The sequence below is a fragment of the Macrobrachium nipponense genome, chromosome 15 (assembly GCF_015104395.2).
Source record: "Macrobrachium nipponense isolate FS-2020 chromosome 15, ASM1510439v2, whole genome shotgun sequence".
Classification (NCBI taxonomy): domain Eukaryota; kingdom Metazoa; phylum Arthropoda; class Malacostraca; order Decapoda; family Palaemonidae; genus Macrobrachium; species Macrobrachium nipponense.
This window is the reverse complement of record NC_087208.1, coordinates 22,764,223-22,783,153: the sequence shown is the minus strand read 5'-3', so window position 1 is coordinate 22,783,153 and position 18,931 is coordinate 22,764,223. Positions and strand designations below refer to the sequence as shown.

The 18,931-nt window shown below is 37.8% G+C and overlaps 1 protein-coding gene across 1 annotated transcript; it reads right to left on the bottom strand.

Moving 5' to 3' along the window:
• Window positions 1–1,428: 1,428 nt before the first annotated feature.
• LOC135226637 (uncharacterized) lies at window positions 1,429–3,097 on the bottom strand. The gene is made up of 4 exons (XM_064266351.1): window positions 3,037–3,097; window positions 2,569–2,892; window positions 1,896–2,120; window positions 1,429–1,739 (listed from the first exon to the last, which is right to left on the bottom strand). The coding sequence occupies exons 1-4, from the start codon at window positions 3,095–3,097 to the stop codon at window positions 1,429–1,431; spliced, it is 921 nt and encodes a 306-aa protein (XP_064122421.1).
• Window positions 3,098–18,931: the final 15,834 nt, after the last annotated feature.

Genomic DNA, 18,931 nt, shown 5'->3' with positions numbered 1-18,931 from the left:
TTCTTAACCAAACCAAATTTTCAATGTCCCTATCAACACCTGGCCACCAAACATAAGTTCTAGCAATTGACTTTGATTTGACAATACCTTGGTGGTCTGCATGTATTTCTGATAGAACTCTATTCCTTAATGCATTTGGAATTACTACTCTTGATCCTCTCAAAATACATTCTTGTGTTACACTCAATTCATTCCAAATTTCTTTGTATGGTTTACAATTGGCATCTTCTGCACAAATATCTCTGCCGGTTATTAGACTCTGCACTACTTTTGAAAGTACTGGGTCTTTCTTTGTACCTCGTGCTATTTCCTTAGCTGTAATAGGTAAATTATATGCAGAAATCAAAAGAATACTTTCCTCATGTTGCTCTGGTGCTTTGTCTACAGGCAATCTCGACAAAGCGTCTGCATTACCCATCTTAGATGTTGGTCTATATTCTATGTTGTAATCATATGCCGCTAATATGATTGCCCAACGTTGTAGTCTTGCAGCTACTAACGTCGGTAAACTTGCCTTTGGACCTAAAATCATCAATAATGGTTTGTGGTCTGTAACTAATGTGAACCTTTTCCTGCCATACAGATACATATGGAACTTTTTCACTCCATACACTAGTGCTAATGCTTCCTTTTCTATTTGTGAGTAATTTCTCTCTGCTTTGTTCAATACCCTAGAGGCAAAAGCTATTGGTTTTTCTGTACCATCTGGCATTACATGTGCTAGAACTGCACCTAATCCTATGTTTGAGGCGTCACAAACCAACTTTACTGGCAAATCCATTTGATAATGTACTAGGAATGTGGATGATGTCACTTCTGCTTTGATTCTTTCAAAAGATTTTTGACATTCCTTTGTTCAATTCCATTTTACATCTTTGTTCAGCAAATTGTACAATGGGTGTGCAATTGTTGCTAAGTTTTGAATGAAACTACCATAGAATGTTACTAAACCTAAAAATGATTGCAATTCCTTGACATTTTCTGGTAACTTTGCTGACTGCACTGCATTTACCTTATCTTGAGTCTTATGAATACCTTTACCATTTACAATAAAGCCTAAATACTCAACAGAGTCAACTTCTAAAATACATTTACTCTGGTTGACCTTGATATTGTGTTCCTTTAGTTTCTTTAGAACTGCACGTAACCTTTCTCCATGTTCCTTTTTGTTTTTGCCAGCGACTAATATGTCATCAATGAAAATGAATACTCCTGACATACCTGCAAATATTTTGTCCATTGTTTGCTGCCATATTGCTGGACTGCTAGCAACACCATAGGGAAGTCTTTTTGGACGATACAGCCCTAAATGTGGTGTTTACAGTACATAGCTTTTGGGAATTTTCATCCATGGATAGTTGTTGAAATGCTTGTCTAAGATCTATCTTAGAAAATACTGAGCATCCTGACAAAGTTGCGAACATATCTTTAGGATTTGGCAATGGATGTTGTGCTACTTGCAATTTGTGGATTTAATGTTACCTTGTAATCTCCACATAACCTAACTTGACCGTTGTCCTTAACAATTGGAACTAATGGTGTAGACCAATCTGAATAATCTACCTTTTCCCATGAACCTTCACTTTCTAACCTCTTAATTTCAGTTTCCACAGCTGTTTTCAATGCATATGGAACTGGTCTTGGAGCAGAAAATCTAGGAGTAGCATTCTCCTTTAAAACTAAGACTGCTTGTGCATTCTTTACTGTTCCTACTCTGTCTTCAAATACTTCTTTATAATCTGATAGAAGATTAGTTAATGAAATTTCTTTTGCTGGTTCTTGTTTTGTACCTGTAACCCTTAGAATACTAGGCCAATCTAATTTTATGCATCTTAACCAATCTAATCCTAATAATGTCTGTCCTTGACCCTTGACTACTGTCAATGGTAACTTACCTATCTCTTGATCTTTGTACTGAACTTTCACTTGTGATGAACCAACTACTTCTATGTTTGTACCAGTATAACTTTTGAGCACTTTGTCTGAAGGTCTTATCACTAGGTTAGGTATCGTTTGTGCTACTCTTTCAGAAATTATTGTCACATCTGCAGCTGTGTCTATTTGCATGGGTGTGAGTTTCCCATTTATTTCTATCTGAGCCATAAGACGTTCTTGGGCATCTTTGTTCACAGAATTAATGTGAAATGCAAATTGTTCTACTTCTGTGGTCTTATGTACACTTTCTTCATTTGAGCTAGAGCCGTCATTTGAATTTACGGTTCTGTTGATCTGTTTTGTGGTCTTTTGCTTAGCAAATTTACACTGACTTGTTAAATGACCACGCTTCCTGCAGTTATTGCACGTCTGACCTGACGCTGGGCACTTATCCCAATCATTGCTATAATGACTTGTTTACCCACATCTAAGCAACCGATTTCTTCTGAGGTTTTTGTGTCCCTATGTGACTTTGACCTTTCTGTGAGTAGACATTAGGTTTACCCTTGTCATACTTGGATATACCTGGGCTAGGCTTACTCGTTTCATTTGTTTGCCCTTTCTTTGCATGTTGGCAACTCCTTTTATAGGCTACATGATTTACCTGGCTACTGTTGTTATTATGAGTCTTACCTACAATGACATTGGACTGGTAATTAGCTGTTTCTATTGCTCTTGCTATTTCCAGAACTTTTTGCAAATTTAACTTCTTTTCTTGCAATAACTTCTTTCTAAGCTCTTGCGAGTTACTCCTTACTATAATTTGCTCTATTAACCTGTCTTCTAGATCTCCAAATTCACAAGTTGAAGCTAATTTCTTAAACTTGGTTACAAAAGAATCTATTGTCTCACCTGATACCTGTGATGCTTCTATGAACTGATAACGTTCAAAGTATTTATTTGCTTGAGGAGCAAAATAATTTGTGAGCCCTTCAATTGCGTCCTGCAATGAATCACCTGTTAGATTCAAAGTATTGAATACTTCCTGAACTTCTAAACCTGCAGTATGAAGTAACAAAACCTTCTGCTGCTTTTCGTTTATTTTCCCTAGTGCTTCTAAATAAATTTGGAAGCTGCCTATCCACTTTTTCCATCTTGTACCCACTGATTTAGGATCATCACCGATGCTAAAGCTGTCTAACCTTTGGACATCTATCGGCATTTTTGCTGTGATACTAAGAAGTTTAGGCTAGGCTAAGAATTTGGAAGTTCTTTTCTTTTTTTCTTTTTCTACCTTGTAGGCTACACTTGCACAGACATACCTGTTGCACTTTTACTCTCTAAACCAACCCTTTTTTTTTTTGTGTTAACGCTCCTGACTTGGCACAGCGTTGCTTGGTTTGAGTGTGATGAAGGCATCTAGGTAGAGATTCTTCGTTTTCGGGTAGACTTGTCCGACTGGGGTCGTCGTCTTCCGCTTCTTGGCTAGGAGATTAGGCGTAGGCTATAGGCTCCATTTGGCTGCTACGAGTTCGTCACCTGCGTCGCCAATGTTTTGTCGTCATTATTTTGGGCCTGCTTTAGTTATATGACCATACGACAATTCTTCACTCTTACCTGTAGGTAGAGGGAAAGATGGTGTTTTAGTATTGGAGGTAATATTCCATTTCTCGTCGCCAATGTTTTGTCGTCATTATTTTGGGTCTGCTTTAGTTATATGACCATACGACAATTCTTCACTCTTACCTGTAGGTAGAGGGAAAGATGGTTGTTTTTTTAGTATTGGAGGTAATATTCCATTTCTCGTCGCCGAGGTTCCGGGATGAAGGGCGATAATAAAGCAATATTTTCTTGCTGGTGTTTATTGGCTTAAACTACATTGAGAAGGCTGGGTAGTTGAATATACAAAATACAATAAGCGTATATAATAGATTCATAACAAAACTATGAGCATCGAAGCTCTATACATAATAAGGAATCATATCCTGCATACATGAGGTAGAATTTATAAGATCGAAGCCTCTGTATCGGACTCGATACTAACACAATAATAATTGGTTATACTTATAACATTTACGCATTATGCAACACAGTGCAATAGCTCTGAACTGAACGTGTCTGCGGAGCTAAGATTTCCCGCGCTAGTTACATAACGTCTTGCATACATAACAGTTTCACCTCAGTCACGATTGCATTATGCAAAAACACACGATCAATGTCTGTACTTGCAGTGAAAAATGGTTTTATGTATATTGAGGATAGGTGAATGTGGTTACCTGAATAGATGACGTTCTATCTCTCCATTTTGTGACAGTTCTAATCAAGGAGGTTAGATCTCACCTCCTTGGTTCTAATGAGCTTATGTTAGGCGCCTAAGTATAACTACCAAGTAAGACATCGTGGAGAGAGAGAGAGAAGGACGTTCACCACTTTTGACGAGTAGATTTACTTAAGAGGCGCCAGGACATATTCTGAACCCTTGATTTTGCATAGGATATGTTTCTTGATCCCGCGTCTGAAGCTCAGCTGTGTATTTGGCTCCCGTAGTTTGATATAAAAACAACAGCTGCTTGAAGAAGTTAAGCTGTCCAAGATGTACGAAAGAGGATTTTGATCCGGTTTACTGTATTTTTCTTTAGTTCTTTACACCCGTAAAGTGCAATTTCAAAATCATTTACATACAAGATTAGGCTAAGAATTAAATTTTCAGTTTGATAGGTTAAATTTTTCATTTGACATCTTCATAACACAACCGCGTACAAGTTTCTGGAGAAAACTGGACAACTACAGACGAGGCAATCTAAAGACAACGTAAGCATGTGCTAGACTTAAAGGAAACGTATATGTATGTATGTATATATATATATATATATATATAGTATATATATATATATATATATATATATATATATATATATATCTATATCAATCTCGCTTGGTGACTGATCTGTCGTGTCAGTTTGTGCGAGTAAGAATACTGTCTAGATACTTCCTTGATTTATAGGTGCTAATATTTTTCCATTTCAGCTAAAGTGTAAGATGTACCAAAGAGTCATATATACAAAAGTAAAATTGGGGGCTCACATGTAGCATAGCATCATTTCTAAGATAGCGTGTCTCCAATGTCTGTGATATATAGATATATATATTATATATATATATATATATAATATATATGATATATATATATATACATATATATATATATATATATATATATATATATATATATATATATATATAAGTCATATCACATTTCCGTGATTCATATACATATATCGAGCTACAATGTCCTTTAATATAATATATATTAATTTATATTATATTATATATAATATTCATATATTAATTATATTATATATGAGTTTGAGAGAAATTCATTTTCGTTAACAATTTCGAGAGACAAAATTACAAAGTGTAAACTTTCCCAAGTTTCTGCCTCGAGGTTTGCCGAGAACGTTGTTTCGTTGAAAAAAGAAAAGTCTACATTCATCTGCGGCAAGTTTTATTTTGAGCTCTTACGCCGACTGATTCCTCTTACGTTAACGTGGGAACTTGCATCACCACTGGTCATTCATTCAACGTCTCATTTCCCCGAACGCATGCAGACACGTCACTGCGTAATCCACCGTTGTGTACATACATGGACACACACGAGCAAGCAATTTATGCTTTACTCAATAACATAACACCACTTTACAGTTTCATTTAAGCTACGCCTGCGACATTTACTTCCCTGTCTCTTACACATAATGCTTTGCTGTTTGTTTGTTCGTATACACATCTGGCTGCCCACCCTCCTGAATTCTCTGCGCAAACATCACAAACTCCTGTAACGCCTATACACAAACATACTCTCATCACGAATCGAACATTATAGGAGAGAAGTAAACCTGCGGTGATGGAGCCAGAGAGAGAAACAGTTTTGCAGTCATCGGAATGCGGGAAGTGACGCTGCGGAAAGAAACAAAATTAGGCCGAAGTTTACTGGGAAACTCCTTTTACTTAACGGGCCGAATGAATGGGATTAGGATCTTTTTAACTTTCGCACCGAGATGTTTTTGACCGTTCCTGAACTTTCTTCAGACCCAAACCTCACTGCCTACAATACACCAGACAACTCCCCCCCCCCCCCCCCCCCCCCCCCCCAACCCCTCCATTCACCCCGTCCGAGAGAATGTCCCACTTTGCCAAACGGTTATAAGATCAGTTGTCCAAATTCTTCGTTATCTTTTTGTTTGTTTGATTTTATTATATACATACATCGAGCTACAAATGTCCTTTAATATCTAATTCACTCTACCTCAGAATTAATATATTTTCATATATGCTTAACCGAAGGGGATTTTTTATTAGGCGCCGACAATTCTATTATCGCCTAATAAAAATTCCCCTTCGGTTAAGCATATATGAAAATATATTAATTCCGAGGTAGAGTGAATTAGATATTAAAGGACATTTGTAGCTCGATGTACATTATATATATCTAAAATACATAGTCTCTACTCAGTAAAGGACGTTTAACGTCGAAAGATCTTGCAGATCCTCTTTCGTTTATTTTTCCTTCGTGGCATATATCTTTATTTATATAAAATACTATATAAACTACTGCGAAAAAGAATTTAATAAAAACTAGATTAACAACTTCTTGATCTACGTAGAGATACGAATGTCATCTATCTTGATGGATCAAAGTAAGGTAAGGAAAAGTGATAACGGAGAAAAAAAAGTGAGCAGCAGTATTTCGTTTATGAAAAAACATGCTAAGTCGTAACCACGTAAAGAAAACGGAATCGGAGAGAAAACGTAATCTTGAAATAGTAACCTTCCATTTTCGTTGAGTTCGACGGAGCTTCATCGTGTGTGCTGTGCTCCTAAATTATAAATTGTAAATTATACGGATTACGAAATCAAACATTTAACATCAGATATGTATAGTGGCTTCGAATGAGATGACGAATTAGCAGGCGCTCATGCCTTCGCCTTCATCTACTTATCGAGAAGTAATCTCGACAGACGTAAGAGGAAAGGTACTTCAACATACTAAAGGAACTACCTGTTTTGCTTTGCTTTGTGAGTGGGACATAGATCTAAGATTAAAAGACCTGAGAGAGAGAGAGAGAGAGAGAGAGAGAGAGAGAGAGAGAGAGAGAGAGAGAGAGAGAGAGAGTTTCCCTTTACTATGTTCTATTTCTTGAGAAAATAAATAGGCATTTCAAGTCTGCTCCAATCTTAAGAGAGGAAAACCCAGATTTTACCCATTCAAATGAATCAAACAAGCACCTGCCATATATATATGAAATTTAAGTCTTCCTTGCTTCTTTAAAGACGTCAGCTGGACTCACGCGCAAAAATATCCTTATATATCAAAATCAATTTGACTTGGGAATAACTTACACCAAAAGGGAATCATACACGACGACTGCTGCAGAGATGACGGTGAATCATCTATTCGGCTGCAGCCTACTAGGTCTCAGAGCAGCAGATTGGATTCTGGCCATTAAAATGTCTGTACGACAGGTTCTTCATCTCTGTGGGCAATCTTCACCTGGTTACGGTAAATCATCCGTTTTTCGAAAGAGTCCTTGCGTTTCTGTTTCTATATGAAACATGTAAAAAATTCGCCGAAGGCAATCGAGTTTTCTGCACAGCCACGGCCCATGAAACCCTCAGCCACACCCCAGTGGTGACCTGCGTTGTTGGCACCTATAGCGGTGCCAGACGTACGATGACTAACTGAACCTTAAATAAAATAAAAACTACCGAGGCCAGAGCGCTACAATTTGGGATGTTTGATGATTGGAGGATGGATGATCAACATACCAAGCTGTGCAGTTTTGAAGAGGAGGGCGGACAGCATAAGTGCGGACGGAATGACAAAGCCATCTCAATAGTTCTCTTTTACAGAAAACTAAAAAAGTAAGTCATTGTTAAGTACAAGAAGAATGGAAGACCCAGACCTACTTGGATGAGAGGGGAGGCAGGAGCCGAGCTGAGAGGAGATTCGTGGAAGATAAGGCACAAGAAGAACTTGAGTAGCAGAATTTCAACCGGCGTTGGATGAGATGCCGATGATGACGATACTTTTTTTCATGAATAAAGTTCTGACCATTCGCGTATCCTTCCTGTCTCAAGACTTAGTACACGAAAAATCGTTTCTCCTCCTTGTTCGTTCAGGTAAGACAACTGACCTGAAGGGTCGTCGATCTTTGCTACTGGAATCTTGCCTAGCAGAGACTCCTGGAGCGACTTATCCAGGCTGCTTTCATCTCCAAGACACTGATGTATTGTGCATCTGTCATTCCTTTCCAAACCACTTGCCCGAGACGACCTTCCCCAGGCATTCTTTGACTTGGTGATCTGAAATAACCGAGAATACTGATGTTGAGCGCTCCTTCGTTTAAATATGAGCTATGCAGAAAAATCTACCAATATGTGGAGTTTTCCATGATAAGCAATGAATCCTACACGTATACATTATTCGAATTAATCAGCTATATATATATATATATATATATATATATATATATATATACTATATATATATATATGCTTCCTTTACTATCATGCTTCATTTTCTTTACACATGCCCGTTATACTTTGTGCAAATTTGCGTATTTTGAATAATAACTACAACAAACATTACCCTTGCCAAGACTAGGGCACAGATAGGAGGAGGATGCAATGGTCTAAGAACTCGTCAGTAAAAAGAAGCGTTGGCATATGGTACCAACCTAAGAATAGGCCCACCTCTCTCCCTCACCGTCTGCAGCCACAACTGGTAACTGTAGCGGGACTATGCCGCCAATGTCTCTTTCAGGATTAAGTACTACACTTTTACCACGATTACATCCTATCGTTCTCTATTTTCTCAACTTGTCTTTTCCCAGCAGGACCTTATACAAAAGCGCAAAGTCAATTTTTTACCGGTTATTCTCTAAACGCTTAAAATTGTTGCGTTACACAGTCGAATAATTCATACTACCCGATAAGATTGCACAACGGTGAAAAATTTACTCCAACCATAATTCTCAATGGCAATATCTTTCATCCAGAAATAATAACTCAAGTATTTGGTGATTCGAATTTTTACTATGCTAACGTTATATTAAAGATAATCAATTACCTGTCTTTAGGATTCAATATAACCAGCCAACTGTACTTACGATTGGCGAAAGGAGTTCGCAATTCACTGCTTTTCATGAGAGATAAATACAAATACTGGACAAAACTGACTGGGAATGATTACGAAAACTGGAGATGTATTATCAAGGACTAATTACAAAAACTGACTGGGAGTGGTTACGAAAACTGGAGATGTATTATGAAGGACTAATTACAAAAACTGACTAGGAATGGTTACGAAAACTGGACATGTATTATGAAGGACTAATCACAAAAACTGACCGGGAATGGTTACGAAAACTGGAGATGTATTATCAAGGACTAATTACAAAAACTGACTGGGAATGGTTACGAAAACTGGAGATGTATTATCAAGGACTAATCACAAAAACTGACTGGGAATGGTTACGAAAACTGGAGATGTATTATCAAGGACTAATTACAAAAACTGACCTGGAATGGTTACGAAAACTGGAGATGTATTATCAAGGACTAATTACAAAAACTGACTGGGAATGGTTACGAAAACTGGAGATGTATTATCAAGGACTAATCACAAAAACTGACTAGGAATGGTTACAAAAACTGGACATGTATTATGAAGGACAAATCACAAAAACTGACCGGGAATGGTTACGAAAACTGGAGTTGTATTATCAAGGACAAATTCCAATGTAATAAATAAGTAATGCGGCTGTATACAAGCATGAATAATCTATGCATATAGTAAAACACAGAGTGAATAGGGGCAAGTGGAGAACATGAAAACCAGTACACTGTCATTTTCTAAAAAAAATATAATAAATAAATAAAAAGATAAATAAATAAATAAGTCAAAAATCACAACGAATTATCTACCGAAAAATAGTCCAAAGCAATGTACAAAAGCTCCTCATTGAAAACTTCGTTTACATCCCAAAGAACACTTGTATTCAGCATCGTCGTCATTCTACAAGCTCTAAGAGCCTCGAGCCTTTCTAGTTCTTTGCCACGTGAACGAATTGCCTCCAGGCCGCTCGTGTGTATCTACCTGCAAGTCCAGCTCTTGTTCATTCCCCTGAGGCTTTCTTCAGCAAATACCAAGATTTATTTCCGTTCACTGGACTACTTTCAATTTAACGGTTATGATGGATCAAACAATAACAGTTTAGATTTTCAGACAAACGAGTGAGAGAGCGGAAATATTGTTGGTATTATCATGGATAACAATTTATACATCCATATGAAAACCAATAATAAAAATAGAAATACAAGAAAGTATGGTTAATATGATGAAAAGAGCAAACATAAAACAAATATATAAAAAAAATTATATATATACATCCATACAAACACACATATAGATATATATAAAGGAGAGAGAGAGAGAGAGAGAGAGAGAGAGAGAGAGAGAGAGAGAGTTACAAGGATTAGGATGTCTCAAAGATTTGTTAGTCCATCCGAGGAGACATCTTGTGCTCACTTATCTCTAGGAGCAGGTTTTACTGTTCATTCACAGTGTCCCAATGATTTTGTCTAGCTTTCTTTTATACTCTTCCACACTGTTGCTGTTTACAACTTCTGGCGAGAGAGAGAGAGAGAGAGAGAGAGAGAGAGAGAGAGAGAGAGAGAGAGAGAGAGTTTGTACAATAAGACTGTGAAGTTTCTTTATCTATATCAATAATGCCTTTAGAGAACCGCAATTTTGTTGCAAAAAACAGAAGAAGAAATCTGGAATAAACCAATGAAATATGTTAAAAATGTCTCCCTCGAGAACTCCAGCAATGTCAATATGATTGAAGTGAGCAAGTGTATCGATATATCCCAAATACATGACAGATTAGAGTTCATTCATGAACAAAATGGAAAACACTTTTCTTTGACGCTTCAGTGTTCAAGATTTAGCAAGTCATCGCATTGATAAACTTATCTCTTCGGTGAAATGCCCCAGTGTTATCAAATGTGACGTCCTTGTCCGAGATGCTCCTCTGTCTTCCTAGTTTTCTGTAAAGGAAACCTACTCAGATGGATTTTTGTCTGTCCGTCCCCCCTCACATCTTAAAGCCACTCAGGCTAGAGGGCTGCAAATTGGTATGTTGATCATCCACCCTCCAATGATCAAACATACAAATTTGCCGTCCTCTAGCCACAGTAGTTTTTATTTGATTTAAGGCTAAATTTAACTGTGATCGTGCGTCTGGCACCGCTAAAAGTACCAACAACATGGGCTGCGAGTGTCATACAGCATTATACGCTGTACAGAAAACTCAATTGCGCTAAAGAAGCTTCGGCGCATTTTGTACTTGGTTTTATTGCTGTCACTTTACCAAGTTTTTCTGCCACGCTTCTTCGTTTGCATTTTCCCGACATTTACTTCTGAACTGCTGAGGAGAGTTCCGGCCTTTTCTCACCGGTGCAGTGCCAGGCTCGAGATTAATTCCAAGGGGAGACGTACGAAAGGGACCTCACGACTGGGGCCTTTACTGGCTGAATGAAGCAGAGACCTGGGTTACCTGACGCAGAGCTGATCGTGATATATTTCAGTGTGGTTCGAGAAGGGAATGTGTTTATTACTCACAACCCAAAGATAATGTATTTGCTCTTCAATGGAAAGGAGCGTTGTTTTATATATATATATATATATAATATATATATATATATATATATATATATATATATATATATACTATGGATTTGCAGTTAGGAAAACAATGAGAAAAAAAATATAATAGTACATTAATAATGTGTGTGGATGTGAAGCAGATAAGAAAGAATGCATTTTTGATAGCTCGTTTGTTAAGAGGAGAAAGTTGGATTTTTTTTTTTTTTTTTGATTAGTGAGCTAAGTGAGAGGACATGAGAGAGAGAGAGAGTAATTCTTGGGTGACTCAATGGTGCGGAACTAAGAAACAAGTAGGGCTTGTAGTTAAACCGTAGGAAAAGGTAGAAGAGTACCTACTTTAGTTCTAGGATTGTATGGTACGAATAAGTACAGCCTGAAAATATGTAATAGTGTTTATGGACCAGGAATGGAAAAGACAAGCATTTAAAGTTGTGTGCTTTCTGGGAGTCTGAATTGGTGGTTGGCCGGGTTATGGCGACTATGAAAGTGTGGCCGCGCGAGGTTATTTCAAGGTGAACTTTGAAGCAACATAAAAATGCCATTGTTCGTAGGTATGGGGCTCTTGAAGTAAATTAGAATGGAGAGTCTTGTGGAGGACATGGATAGACATGGTTACCTCGAGATGGATATTCACAGGGACGCCTTGGAAAGAGAAACTGGCAGTACAGAATTGATAGAAAGGAAAGCTGATGAATATAATGGTAGGAAGAGCAGAGAAGAGGCTGAGGGTGCAAAGGATTAACATTTAGCTACTGAGGCAAAGATGAAGATGGAAGCTCAAAGTAGAAAGGGAAGAGGGTGAAATTACAGATGTAAGGGTAAATGAGATAAGTGAATTCGATACTAGGAAAGCCAATGAAAAACCAATTGGCTATGAAATAATGAAATTTAAACATTGGTTAGGTTTGAACACAGGTAGGAGTACTTGAGTAGAATGTAAAACTCAAGCATTGTGTGATAGTCAACAGCGAGTGTTTGTAGTAGGAAGGAGGAATACCAACAGTAAATGTTGGATTTAACCAGCAAATTTTACTTGAAAAACAGAAAATTCTTCGAGCTCAATAGAAAAAAAATTACTATATCGTTATGCACTTTATTTTCTGGACTGAACTTTATTTTAGCTTGCAAGTAACACCTCGCGTGTAAAATAATTATTAAAAAGAGGAAAATTATAAAAAAAAAAAAATTACAAAAATCGTAGGATTCCGATTCTGACTCCTATGTTAGCGGCACAAGCAATCCTTCTAGTACGCTATCAAAGTGTGATATAATCATGTTCCAAATTTGCAATACTACTTGTGCATTTTCTATATGTAAATATATTACTTCATAACATGTACATTATAAAACGGATATCTTTATTGGTTAAACTGAATTGAATATAGAATTTATACCAAAGGCTGAGCAATAGGACCTACGAGTTAATTCAGCGCTGAAACGGAAATTGGCAGCAAAAGCTTTGTAAGGTGTAACAGGTGGAACACCTTGAAGCAGGTGCATTATGAAGCAATTGTTAGAAGCGGGTGGAGAGTAAGATGGAAAAAAGAGAATATGAAAGGAGGTACAGTAAAAAGAACAAAAGGGGGTTGCAGCTAGGGGCCAAAGACACTCTGCAATGAACCTTAAGTAACGCCTACAGTGGACCGCATAAGGTGCACTGACGGCACTAACCGCAGCCCCCCCCACAACGCCCTCGTACGGGGAACTTTGTCAGTGATACGAACCATTCTTTCTGCAGACCATCAATCTGACATATGTCCCTTGCAAATACTACTCTGGAACCTGTCGTATCTAATATGAAGCGATTTCACTAAAATGACTTGCAATGGTAGGCTCGAAAACTAGCCCAGTTCCGGCTGCAACAAAACCCTGTGGATCCATGGAAGTTAAATCTGTCGACTGATGATAACTTAATCTTTCATGAAAAGGTTGCTTCTCAACTTTCGCAGAGTAGAAAAAAAATTTTGTTTTATCTATTCTTTTGCTATAGTAGAATCACATCAACCGTGCATTTGATGTCCAGGCAAGTCTGTTACGACGCTCCTGATTGGCTGTTAATAAGCCAATCACAGAAGAGATGGAACATACGTCCTGCCTATGTGAACTCTCGAGAGAGACTGAGAGTTTCCAGCCCTGTGATTGGCTTATCAACAGATAATCAGGAGCGTCGTAAGGGACTGGCCTAGACATCAAATACACGGTTGATGTGAATCTACTATAGGAGATCATTTATTGCCCAAGGGAAAAAAAAAATTGTGTAAAGCATTCATGGGAGTCAAGTTTCAAAATCCAATCACCTTATGAGAGTCTACAATTCATTGTATTATCCAATTGCTTGGGATTATTATAAGGGTATTCAACTTTATTTCTCGCGTGTGGCGCAGCAACAACACATGAGCGCGATGTTGGAGTGTCTTCATCATCGGCATTAACATCGTTGTTCTCACTCTCCACCAGGTCAGGATCATCAAATCATAATCACATTCTGAATCGGAAGCAAAAAATATTTCGTCTATTGAGAGAGAGAGAGAGAGAGAGAGAGAGAGAGAGAGAGAGAGAGAGAGAGAGAGAGAGAGAGAGAGAGATGTTTGGTAGCGGGTCTGGGACAGGTGTGTGGGGTCTACACGTTGTTTAGAAATAAGCTCCATGGTTCTACGCCAGCACGGGCTCTTGCTCAATGAGCCGTAAACTCATTTTGTTGATATGTTAAGTGATAAAGACGGTCAGGATTAAGAATTAAGTTCATGAAGTGATAGCCACAACGATGAGTCTCCAAGGTTGTCTGGCATTTTTATGGATTTGGTGTTGCATAAATTGGAAAAAATCTGAATTTCTCTAGATAAAGTTTGTAAAATTCCGAAAAACGGAGAGAGAAAAATGTGAGTGGGAGGTGAATATAAGCTGAAGAGTGGATTCTGTCGGCACAGACTCCGAAATGGGTCTACAACTTCTTAAAGCCCTGCCTCGCCCTAGCAGCAGTTTTTGGAGCGCTTTTGTGCTGTGGAACCTCAGCGGAATCCTTCAAAATGGACCCAGGTCTGGAAACATCCTTTGCTTGTTTGTTTGTGGTTTTACGTTGCATGGAACCAGTGATTATTCAGGAACGGGACCAACGGCTTTACGTGACTTCCGAACCACGTCAAAAGTAAACTTCTATCACATCTCTCACTCCTCAATGGAATACCCGAGAATCGAATTCGCGGCCACCGAGGTGGTACGTCCACTGAGGCGCTCAGAAACATCCTTTGGAATCAAGAATTTGCTTCGCGTTGCGGTTTTTGGATTAGCTAGCGGTGTAACAGGCAACATACTGGACAACAGTATGAAGCAGAAAATCCATGATGAGAATTACAATGGAAAAATTCAAGCATCTCAGGGAGAAGTTCCTCTCGAGAGAAAAGAGGAATCTCATGCTGCTGAATGTCAACTTAACCAAGAGTTCATAATCTGGAAAATGCTCTTCAAGAAAAGAGAAAGGAAAAAGGAAGGAGGCGATGCAGAGAAAGGAAAAGAAAAAAGAAAAGAGCATGCAGGAGATGGAATAGCAAGTCTTTGAGAATAAGATAGAACCTTTTGCTCGAGAACGAGAAGCAGCTGATGCGGAAGGAGATGGTGGCTCAGAAAAACGCACAAAAGATGCTGGAAAACGAGACAACGAGGGTGAAAGCAGAAAATAAGGTCATGATGTTCATGAAGGCAATGAGAAAGACAAAGAAGGATCATATTGAAAGCCGATGTAATATAACTATAGCGGATTCACATCAACAGTGCATTTGACGTCTAGGCCAGTTCCTTACGACTCTCTTGATAAGCCACTCACAGGGCTGGAAACTCTCAGTCTCTCTCGAGAGTTCACATAGGCGGGATGTATGTTCCATCACTAATAAGGTAAACGTCTTTCAGGAGAGGGGGAACATACACCCCAGAGTCAAAATATACAGGGTCTGCTCACGAGGCGGTACTAATACCTATCCCCGCCCCTTGTGAAACGTCATCTTTATGAAACTATTTACGATAACATTTTCATATAACTATTTTTGGGATGGCGTTTTTTTTATATAAATTTTTCTCTTATTACATGTTGCCGTATACTACGTTAAAGTACAAAGAATGCTCTTTCAAAGGATATATAGCACATTACAGTTACGATTACTTTCAAACCCACAAGCGTGCACAGAAAAAATTATCTACGCACACAAAAATTTGCAATTACTTCATCCGTCAACCTACATACATTCACGTTTTGTAGCGTATCTGACTAAGGGATGATGATAGAAAGAAACTGAAAAATGAATTATAAAGTTGATAAAATTTACTATGTAATGCATAAATAAAATTGATAGGTGTTCTCAGAAATTTTCGAGGAATTGTAGGTCAAAGACGGACCAAAATGTTTAAATTTTATGTAAATATTTACCACATTTTTCTTACATAATTTTTCATCTTATTACATTTTGCTATATACCATGTAAAGGTACAAAGAATGCCCTTTCAATTGGTATATGACATATTACAATTACAATTATTTTCAAACCCATAATTGCGCACAGAAAATATTATCTACGCACGCAAAAATTATAAAAAATTAAGCGCTCGTGGGAGATCTGAAATCTAGCCCCTCCCCTTGTGAAACGTCATCAGATACACCCAGCCAGACTGACGAATACCTTTTTGTACTTTTTTGGAAAATATTATAATCGTTTGAGGCATGCATAATTAACACCTTTATGTATACAGTCTGTGTTATATGTAAACTTATGTGTTCGGAAGTATATTTATGTGAAATGAAGTGCTAATGAGACATTTGTTGGAAATGTGTTCCCTGTATCATTTTCTTCATAATTTATTCCTTTGATACCTTATATCGTATATTCTTATACTTTTGACATTGTTTTCCTTTTTGTGGCCAAGTCGTGCAAATGCAACTGTCATTTTATACACTGCCTGTATCCACATTTTCTTTGTATTTATTGCATAACAATAAGTATTCACAATAAGATTTGGAAAATATAATTAATCTATCATTCTAACCTTTATCATAAAAAAAAGTTGCTTTTCAAAGTGAGGTATGAACACAGTGACAGAACTAAATACATTTCTTGAGAATTATTTAAAATCTTGATAATATTACTACCTGAAAGAGAGAGAGAGAGAGAGAGAGAGAGAGAGAGAGAGAGAGAGAGAGAGAGAGAGAGAGAGAGAGAGAGTTGTCATGTTAAAAGAAATGGACTTGAAGAGAATACAGCAAACCAGTATATAGGTAAGTAAATAAATAAGTAAAGAATAAACATATGAAGAAAGCTGGAGTAGCTGTGTGTTCAAACTGGTATATTTTGTGCAATAAAACAAGGTTTGGTGACTAAATGAAAGAATGGGTATTAAAAAAATCAAACATGTGACCTCTACAGAGTTTATCAAGATTTTATGAAAACACCATGTGATATGGATGAAATTTATAAAAACTAAGGGTTCTTTAAGTAATTCAGTGGAGAAACACGGGAGTGTTACTCTTGTGACGTCACAGTATTAGCTCCGCCCCCACTGCCGAGTTGAGCAGACCCTATATACTTTGAATGGGTATTAAAAAACATCAAGCATGTGACCTCTTTACAGGTTTTATCAAGATTTTATAAAAAAAAAAATCATGCGATATGGATTAAATCTATAAAAACTAAAGCTTCTTTAAGTAATTCAGTGGAGAAGCAGGAGCAGTGTTACTCTTTTGACATCACAGTATTAGCTCCGCCCCCACTGCCGAGTTGAGCAGACCCTATTACTTTGACTCTGATACACCCTACCTATGCGAACTCTCGAGAGAGACTGAGAGTTTCCAGCCCTGTGATTGGCTTATCAACAGCCAATCAGGAGCGTAGTAAGGGACTGGCCTAGAGATCAAATGCTTGGTTGATATGAATCTACTTTAGTAAGAACCTAAGAGAAATAGTAACTTGATTTACATGGAGGTACTGCAAGAAAAGATAAAGAACAAATGAATCCTAGCATAAAAGAAGCAACGGGAGAGATTCTGTCTGAAAAGAAAAGCAGTTGTCCTGGGTGGAGATACCTGAGAATTTGTTTAAAATAGACGACAGAAGGGAGATAGAGCTAAATGCAAGTTCAAGAAGGGCTCGAGGGTATGACTGCCGAGAAAATAAGGAGACGTATTAAAAGACTAAATAATAATAATAATAAAAACAATAATAAAAAACAAGCAATTTAGGGTAAGATGAGAGATGAGGTGAAATACTAAAAAAGGAAGGGAAAAGGTTATATGCAAAGGATTTTTGAGTGAAATGAAGGATCTATGGAAGTTGAAGCTGGAATGTGAGAAGAAACGGTTGACCTATCTCTCCATTATGAAGTAGTTGTTAAAGACGAATACAAAAATAAATGAACTTACTTTGATAAAGTGTTTGCGTATGAGTACTGGGTGGGATGGGGGTGGGGGGGGGGGGGTGGGGTGGGGGGGGGGGGTGTGTTCATCAAGAGAAATTTTGGCGGTACAAAGCAATGAGTGGAAAAAGGTGTCAGGCGAAGAGATGATTTCCGGTGTTTCGAGATTATCTGGTCTTGTGGAGAGAAATCATGGCAACACTTTGGTAAGTATATAATCTGAAAATGCTTGAGAAAAGAGAAGAGTTATTCTGGAAAGTACTGGACCGATGGACTGAAGTGCTACTGGAACTGTCAGTGACAAGCCTTCATATCCAGGAAGCGAGAACCTGTGTCAACGGTTCAGTGTGTGAAAGTGGCTCGATGTCCTACCGATGGGCGTCCTTTGTAGTCTAAGAAACGTTAATGTTGTGTTTGTCTTTTGCACAACGGTTCATCCTCAATTCGTCAGTTACAGAGAAATTTTACAACGTCAAAGTCCTTGTATTTCTGTAGTCATCCAGTAATGATGGAAACCGTGTCAAAATATCACAGGCACTTCTTGCATTCATTACTAATGCTGATGAGAAAATATACCTTAAAAGGAAGTAAACTATCTAGAACTGTGTGTCTGGGAACGACAGTAACTAGATCCTTGTGTTGTGACTAGAACGAAAACCTTGTTTCAAGATAAAAAAATAAATTAAAAAAACTCATCCTGAGCCTTCTGTCTAGGAAAAGCCGTATTTATCCATAAATTTGTCTGGTAGATACTCTTATCTAGGATTCGGTGCCTGTAAAGGAGCAATTCATTCTATGGGCTCTTGCGTCTGGAAAAAAAGGCCATATCAAGAGCCTGATGTTTACCAAAGAGAGACTATCTAGTACTTTGTGAAGCTAGAGGGTACTGTTAGGTATCGTAGAACTTTCAGCTATCAAGACAAGATTTTTGACGGT